General features: G+C 62.0%; 1 protein-coding gene across 1 annotated transcript in view; it reads left to right on the forward strand.

Annotated features, from left to right (window-relative positions):
• ATP4A (ATPase H+/K+ transporting subunit alpha) overlaps positions 1-9,100 on the forward strand; it is a 70,186-nt gene extending 61,086 nt beyond the window's left edge. The window contains exons 19-23 of the mRNA XM_090128197.1: positions 1,107-1,252; positions 4,107-4,240; positions 6,972-7,073; positions 8,072-8,163; positions 9,022-9,100. Coding sequence (XP_089984323.1) covers positions 1,107-1,252; positions 4,107-4,240; positions 6,972-7,073; positions 8,072-8,163; positions 9,022-9,050 — 503 coding nt within the window. The 3' untranslated portion in view covers positions 9,051-9,100. The remainder of the gene's footprint in view (positions 1-1,106; positions 1,253-4,106; positions 4,241-6,971; positions 7,074-8,071; positions 8,164-9,021) is intronic.
• The last annotated feature ends 169 nt before the right edge of the window (positions 9,101-9,269 follow it).

The raw sequence follows: 9,269 nt of genomic DNA on the forward strand, positions 1-9,269 counted from the left end.
ACCCCACAAACCCCCCAAACCCCACAAACCCCACAAACCCCCCAAACCCCCCAAACCCCACAACCCCACAACCCCACAAACCCCACAAACCCCCCAAACCCCACAAACCCCACAACCCCACAACCCCACAACCCCACAAACCCCACAAACCCCACAAACCCCCCAAAACCCCCCAAACCCCACAAACCCCACAACCCCACAAACCCACCAAAGCCCCCCAAACCCCACAACCCCACAGACCCACAAACCCCACAACCCCACAAACCCCACAACCCCACAAACCCCACAAACCCCACAAACCCCCCAAACCCCCCAAAACCCCACAACCCCACAAACCCCACAAACCCACCAAAGCCCCCCAAACCCCACAACCCCACAAACCCACAAACCCCACAACCCCACAAACCCCACAACCCCACAAACCCACAAACCCCACAACCCCACAAACCCGAGAACCCCACAACCCCACAAACCCCACAAACCCCACAACCCCACAACCCCACAAACCCCCCAAACCCCACAAACCCCCCAAACCCCCCAAACCCCCCAAACCCCACAAACCCCACAAACCCCCCAAACCCCCCAAACCCCACAAACCCCCCAAACCCCCCAAACCCCCCAAACCCCCCAAACCCCACAAACCCCACAAACCCCCCAAACCCCACAAACCCCCCAAACCCCCCAAAGCCCACAAACCCCACAAACCCCACAAACCCCCCAAACCCCCCAAACCCCACAAACCCCACAAACCCCCCAAACCCCACAAACCCCACAAACCCCACAAACCCCCCAAACCCCACAAACCCCACAAACCCCACAAACCCCACAACCCCACAACCCCACAAACCCCACAAACCCCACAAACCCCACAACCCCACAAACCCCACAACCCCACAACCCCACAACCCCACAAACCCCACAAACCCCCCAAACCCAACCCCACAAACCCCACAACCCCACAACCCCACAAACCCCACAACCCCACAAACCCACCAAAGCCCCCCAAACCCCACAACCCCACAGACCCACAAACCCCACAACCCCACAAACCCCACAACCCCACAACCCCACAACCCCACAAACCCACAAACCCCACAACCCCGCAGGCGCCATCCAGTCGTTCGCGGGCTTCACCGACTACTTTGTGGCCATGGCCCAGGAGGGCTGGTGGCCACTGCTGTGCCTGGGGCTGCGGCCGCGCTGGGAGGACCAGCATCAGCAGGAGCTGCAGGACAGCTATGGGCAGCAGTGGGTGAGTGGGACCCACAGCGACCCACAGCGACCCATAGCGACCCATAGTGACCCACAGCGACCCATAGCGACCCATAGTGACCCATAGCGACCCATAGCAACCCATAGCGACCCATAGGGAGCAGAGGGACCCATAGGGACCCACAGGAGCTGCAGGACAGCTATGGGCAGCAGTGGGTGAGTGGGACCCACAGCGACCCACAGCGACCCATAGCGACCCATAGCGACCCATAGGGACCCATAGCGACCCATAGCGTCCCATAGGGAGCAGAGGGACCCATAGGGACCCACAGGAGCTGCAGGACAGCTATGGGCAGCAGTGGGTGAGTGGGACCCATAGGGACCCACAGCGACCCATAGCGACCCATAGTGACCCATGGGGACCCATAGTGACCCATAGCGACCCATAGCGTCCCATAGGGAGCAGAGGGACCCATAGGGACCCACAGGAGCTGCAGGACAGCTATGGGCAGCAGTGGGTGAGTGGGACCCATAGGGACCCACAGCGACCCATAGCGACCCATAGTGACCCATGGGGACCCATAGTGACCCATAGTGACCCATAGCGACCCATAGCGACCCATAGGGACCCATAGGGACCCATAGGGAGCAGAGGGACCCATAGGGACCCATAGGGACCCACAGGAGCTGCAGGACAGCTATGGGCAGCAGTGGGTGAGTGGGACCCATAGGGACCCATAGCGACCCATAGCGACCCATAGCGACCCATAGCGGCCATAGGGACCCATAGGGACCCAGAGCGACCCATAGCGACCCATAGGGATCCATAGGGACCCATAGAGACCTGTAGAGACCCATAGGGTCCCATAGGGAGCCATAGGGTCCCACAGAGACCCACAGAGACCCAAATAATGACCCATAGCACCCCATAGTGCCCCAAACTGTGCCCCACATCACCCCTCATCTTCCCACGTCTCCCCGCATCACCCCACATCACCCCTCATCACCCCTCATCACCCCCCATCCCCCCCCATCCCCCCCCATCACCCCCCATCCCCCCCCATCACCCCCCATCACCCCACTTCCCCCCTCATCACCCCGTATCGCTCCACCTCTCCCCCCATCCCCCCCCCATCACCCCCCATCACCCCAGTTCCCCCCTCATCACCCCCCATCACCCCCCATCACCCCATATCACTCCACCTCTCCCCCCATCACCCCACATCTCCCCCCATCACCCCACATCACCCCACATCCCCCCACATCACCCCCCATCACCCCCCATCACCCCACATCTCCCCCCATCACCCCGTATCGCTCCACCTCTCCCCCCATCACCCCTCATCCCCCCCCATCGCCCCATATCACCCCCCATCACCCCCAATCCCCCCCCATCGCCCCGTATCGCCCCACATCACCCCCCATCACCCCACATCACCCCCCATTGCCCCGTATCGCCCCACATCACCCCACATCACCCCCCATCACCCCCCATCTCCCCCCATCACCCCACGTCCCCCCACATCACCCCCCATCAGCCCACATCACCCCACATCACCCCACATCACCCCGTATCGCTCCACCTCTCTCCCCATCACCCCACATCACCCCCCATCACCCCCCATCACCCCCCATCACCCCAGTTCCCCCCACATCACCCCCCATCACCCCCCATCACCCCATATCACTCCACCTCTCCCCCCATCACCCCACATCTCCCCCCATCACCCCACATCACCCCACATCACCCCCCATCACCCCCCATCACCCCCCATCACCCCAGTTCCCCCCACATCACCCCCCATCACCCCCCATCACCCCCCATCACCCCAGTTCCCCCCACATCACCCCCCATCACCCCCCATCACCCCATATCACTCCACCTCTCCCCCCATCACCCCACATCTCCCCCCATCACCCCACATCACCCCACATCCCCCCACATCACCCCACATCACCCCAGTTTCCCCCTCATCACCCCACATCATCCCCCATCCCCCCCCATCGCCCCCCATCCCCCCCCATCACCCCACATCTGCCCCCATCACCCCACATCACCCCACATCACCCCCCATTGCCCCGTATCGCCCCACATCACCCCCCATCACCCCCCATCACCCCCCATCGCCCCACTTCCCCCCTCATCACCCCCCATCACCCCCCATCCCCCCACATCACCCCTCATCACCCCATATCGCCCAACCTCTCCCCACATCACCCCACATCTCCCCCCATCACCCCAGTTCCCCCCTCATCACCCCCCATCACCCCGTATCACCCCACATCACCCCCCATCACCCCACATCTGCCCCCATCACCCCCCATCACCCCCCATCACCCCACATCTCCCCCCATCACCCCACATCACCCCCCATTGCCCCGTATCGCCCCCCATCACCCCCCATCACCCCCCATCACCCCCCATCACCCCACATCACCCCACATCTCCCCCCATCACCCCGTATCGCTCCACCTCTCCCCCCATCACCCCTCATCCCCCCCCATCGCCCCATATCACCCCCCATCACCCCCAATCCCCCCCCATCGCCCCGTATCGCCCCACATCACCCCACATCACCCCACATCACCCCGTATCGCTCCACCTCTCTCCCCATCACCCCACATCACCCCCCATCGCCCCAGTTCCCCCCTCATCATCCCACATCACCCCCCATCACCCCACATCCCCCCACATCACCCCACATCACCCCAGTTTCCCCCTCATCACCCCACATCACCCCCCATCACCCCCCATCACCCCATATCGCTCCACCTCTCCCCCCATCACCCCCCATCCCCCCCCATTGCCCCGTATGGCCCCGTATGGCCCCCCATCACCCCCCCCTACCCCCCCCCGCCCCACATCGCCCCACAGCCGCCCTCCGTGCCCGCAGACGTTCGAGCAGCGGCGCTACCAGCAGTACACCTGCTACACCGTCTTCTTCATCAGCATCGAGATGTGCCAGATCGCCGACGTCCTCATCCGCAAGACGCGCCGCCTCTCCCTGCTGCAGCAGGGGCTGTTCCAGTACGGGGGGCTATGGGGGGCTATGGGGGGCTCTATGGGGCACTATGCGGCTCTATGGGGCTCTATGGGGCTCTATGGGGCTCTATGGGTTCCTATGGGTCCCCATGGGGCTCTATGGGGCACTATGGGGCTCTATGGGTTCCTATGGGGCTCTATGAGGCACTATGGGGCACTATGTGGCTCTATGGGGCTCTATGGGGCACTATGGGGCTCTATGGGGCTCTATGGGTCTCTATGGGGCACTATGGGGCACTATGGGGCTCTATGGGTCTCTATGGGGCTCTATGGGTTCCTATGGGGCTCTATGGGTTCCTATGGGGCACTATGGGGCTCTATGGGGCTCTATGGGGCTCTATGGGTCTCTATGGGGCTCTATGGGTTCCTATGGGGCTCTATGGGTCTCTATGGGGCACTATGGGGCTCTATGGGGCTCTATGGGTCTCTATGGGGCACTATGGGGCTCTATGGGTTCCTATGGGTCTCTATGGGGCTCTATGGGGCACTATGGGGCTCTATGGGGCTCTATTGGTCTCTAAGGGGCACTATGTGGCTCTATGGGGCTCTATGGGGCACTATGGGGCTCTATGGGGCTCTATTGGTCTCTAAGGGGCACTATGTGGCTCTATGGGGCACTATGGGGCACTATGCGGCTCTATGGGGCTCTATGGAGGGCAATACGGGGCTTTGGGGGGCTCTGTGGGGCTCTATGGGGCTCTATGGGGCACTATGGGGCTCTGGGGGGCAATAGGGGGCTCTGGGGGTCTCTATGGGGCTCTATGGGGCTCTATGGGTCTCTATGGGGCACTATGGGGCTCTATGGGTCTCTGTGGGGCACTGTGGGTCTCTATGAGGCACTATGGGGCTCTATGGGTTCCTATGGGGCTCTATGGGGCTCTATGGGGCACTATGTGGCTCTATGGGTTCCTATGGGGCACTATGCGGCTCTATGGGGCTCTATGGGTCTCTAAGGGGCACTATGGGGCTCTATGGGGCTCTATGGGGCACTATGGGGCTCTATGGGGCTCTATGGGTCTCTATGGGGCTCTATGGGGCACTATGGGGCTCTATGGGTCTCTATGGGGCTCTATGGGTTCCTATGGGGCTCTATGGGTTCCTGTGGGGCTCTATGGGGCTCTGTGGGTCTCTTATGGGTTCCTATGGGGCTCTATGGGGCACTATGGGGCTCTATGGGTCCCTATGGGTCTCTATGGGGCACTGTGGGGCACTATGGGGCTTTATGGAGCTCTGTGGGTCCCCATGGGACAATATGGGTTCCTATGTGGCTCCATGGGTTCCTATGGGTCTCTATGGGTCTCTATGGGTTTCTTTGGGTTCCTATGAGTCTCCGTGGGTCCCCATGTGTCCCTATGTGTCCCTGTGGGTCCCCGTGTGTCCCCATGTGTCCCCATGTGTCCCTATGTGTCCCTCTGTGTCCCCATGCGTCCCTATGTGTCCCCATGTGTCCCCATGTGTCCCCATGTGTCCCCATGCGTCCCCATGCGTCCCTATGTGTCCCCATGTGTCCCCATGTGTCCCCATGTGTCCCCATGTGTCCCTATGTGTCCCCACGTGTCCCCATGTGTCCCCATGTGTCCCTATGTGTCCCTCTGTGTCCCTCTGTGTCCCCATGCGTCCCTATGTGTCCCTATGTGTCCCCATGTGTCCCCATGTGTCCCCATGTGTCCCTATGTGTCCCTACGTGTCCCCATGTGTCCCCATGTGTCCCTCTGTGTCCCTATGTGCCCCATGTGTCCCCACGTGTCCCCATGTGTCCCCACGTGTCCCTATGTGTCCCCACGTGTCCCTATGTGTCCCTATGGGTCCCTGTGGGTCGCTGTGGGTTGCTATGGGTCCCTATGTGTCCCCATGTGTCCCTATGTGTCCCTATGTGTCCCTGTGTGCCCCTCTGTGTCCCCACGTGTCCCCACGTGTCCCCCTGTGTCCCCACGTGTCCCCATGTGTCCCCATGTGTCCCTCTGTGTCCCTGTGGGTCCCTCTGTGTCCCCACGTGTCCCCACGTGCCCCCATGTGTCCCCATGTGTCCCCACATGTCCCCATGTGTCCCCACGTGTCCCCACATGTCCCCACGTGTCCCTATGTGTCCCCATGTGTCCCCACATGTCCCCACGTGTCCCCATGTGTCCCCATGTGTCCCTATGCGTCCCTACGTGTCCCCATGTGTCCCTATGTGTCCCTACGTGTCCCCATGTGTCCCTATGCGTCCCCATGTGTCCCCATGTGTCCCTCTGTGTCCCTGTGGGTCGCTGTGGGTCCCTATGTGTCCCCATGTGTCCCAATGTGTCCCCACGTGTCCCCATGTGTCCCTATGTGTCCCTCTGTGTCCCCACGTGTCCCCATGTGTCCCTATGTGTCCCTACGTGTCCCCATGTGTCCCCATGTGTCCCTCTGTGTCCCTATGTGCCCCATGTGTCCCCACGTGTCCCCATGTGTCCCCATGTGTCCCCACGTGTCCCCATGTGTCCCCACGTGTCCCTATGTGTCCCCATGTGTCCCTATGTGTCCCTATGTGTCCCCACGTGTCCCCCTGTGTCCCCACGTGTCCCCATGTGTCCCCATGTGTCCCTCTGTGTCCCTGTGGGTCCCTCTGTGTCCCCACGTGTCCCCATGTGTCCCCACGTGTCCCCACGTGTCCCCATGTGTCCCCACGTGTCCCCACGTGTCCCCACGTGTCCCCACGTCCCCCGGCCCCACAGCCGCTCTCTTCCCGCAGGAACCACATCCTGGTGATCGCCATCGTCTTCCAGGTGTCCATCGGCTGCTTCCTGTGCTACTGCCCCGGGATGCCCAACATCTTCAACTTCATGCCCATTCGGTGCGCCCAGCGCTGCCCCATAGCTGCCCCACGGCTGCCCCATAGCTGCCCCATAGCTGCCTCATAGCTGCCCCATAGCTGCCCTATAGCTGCCCCATGGCTGCTCCATGGCTGCCCCATAGCTGCCCCATAGCTGCCCCATGGCTGCCCCATAGCTGCCCCATGGCTGCCCCACGGCTGCCCCACGGCTGCCCCATAGCTGCCCCATAGCTGCCCCATAGCTGCCTCATAGCTGCCCTCTAGCTGCCCCATAGCTGTCGCATAGCTGCCCCATAGCTGCCTCATAGCTGCCCCATAGCTGCCCCACGGCTGCCCCATAGCTGCCCCATAGCTGCCCCATGGGTGACCTATAGCTGCCCCACAGCTGCCCCATAGTCACCCCACGGCTGCCCCATAGCTGCCTCATAGCTGCCCCACAGCTGCCCCATAGCTGCCCTATAGCTGCCCCATAGCTGCCCCATAACAGCCCTATAGCTGCCCCATAGCTGCCTCATAGCTGCCCCATGGGTGACCTATAGCTGCCCCATAGCTGCCCCACGGCTGCCCCATAGCTGCCCCATGGCTGCCCTATAGCTGCCCCATAAATGCCCCATAGATGTCCCATAGCTGCCCCATAGCTGCCCCATAACTGCCCCATGGCTGCCCTTTAGCTGCCCCTTAGCTGACCTATAGCTGCCCAACAGCTGCCCCATAGCTGCCCCACAGCTGCCCCATGGCTGACCTATAGCTGCCCCATAGTTGTGTGCCTATGGGTCGCTATGTGTCCCTATGGGTCGCTATGTGTCCCTATGTGTCCCTATGGGTCTCTATGGGTCCCTATGGGTCGCTGTGGGTCCCTATGGGTCTCTATGGGTCGCTGTGGGTCGCTGTGTGTCCCTATGGGTCGCTGTGGGTCGCTGTGGGTCACTATGGGTCGCTGTGGGTCGCTGTGGGTCCCTATGGGTCGCTGTGGGTCCCTATGTGTCGCTGTGGGTCCCACCGTGCCCCTTTCCGCGCAGGTTCCAGTGGTGGTTCGTCCCGATGCCCTTCGGGCTCCTCATCCTCATTTACGACGAGATCCGAAAACTGGGGGTCCGGCGGCACCCGGGCAGTGAGTGACCCCCCCATAGCCCCCATAGCCCCCATAGCCCCCCATAACCCCCCATAGCCCCCCATAGCCCCCCATAACCCCCGCATTCCTGCCCCACAACCCCCCATAGCCCCCCATAACCCCCCATAACCCCCCGTATTCCTGCCCCACAACCCCCCCTTAACCCCCCCATAACCCTCCGTATTCCTGCCCCATAACCCCTCATAAACCCCCCATAACGCCCCCAAAACCCCCCCATAACCCCCCCTTAAAGCCCCCATATTCCTGCCCCACAACCCCTTCTTAAACCCCCCATAACCCCCCCAATACCCCCCTGAAGCCCCCCCATATTCCTGCCCCATAACCCCCCATAACCCCCCCACAAAGCCCCCCCATAATTGCCCCATAACCCCCCCAAAGAACCCCCCCATATAACCACCCCCAACCCCCCAAAGACCCCCCCATGACCCCCCCAACCCCCCCATATAACCCCCCCATATACCTCCCCATAACCCCCCCAAAGACCCCCCCCATAATTGCCCCATATCCCCCCATATAACCCCCCCATACTCCCCCCCCCCCCAATGCCCCCCCCCCAATAGGGTCCCATACACCCCCATAGTGTCGCCCCCCCCCCAAAAGGGTCCCTGTGCCCCCCCCCCCTTAAACTCCCCCCCTATATATTCCCTATAGGGGCTCCTGTGCCCCCACAACCCCCCCTTGACCCCCACCCCATTTCCTATAACCCCCCCCTCCCCCCAGACCCCCCCCAGAAGGGTCCCTGTTCCCCCCCTTCAATCCCCCCCCCCATATATTCCCTATAGGGGGTCCCGTGCCCCCCCGCCTTGACTCCCCCCCCCCCCCATTTCATTTCCACAGGTTGGTGGGACAGAGAGCTCTACTACTGACCCCCCCCCCGAAAAAATGGAGCCCCCCTCCCCAAAATGGACCGCCCCCCCCCAAAATGCCCCCCCCCCCAAAAAATTGACCCCTCCCCAAAAAATGAAACCCCCTCCCCAAAAAATGAAACCCCCTCCCCAAAATGGACCCCCCCCCAAAAATGATCCCCCCCCCGCAATGACAATAAAAGAGCATTTGGGGACATCAGTGGAGGGCTTTTATTTTGG

The sequence above is a fragment of the Phasianus colchicus genome, chromosome 32 (assembly GCF_987193195.1).
Source record: "Phasianus colchicus chromosome 32, bPhaCol1.hap1.1, whole genome shotgun sequence".
Classification (NCBI taxonomy): domain Eukaryota; kingdom Metazoa; phylum Chordata; class Aves; order Galliformes; family Phasianidae; genus Phasianus; species Phasianus colchicus.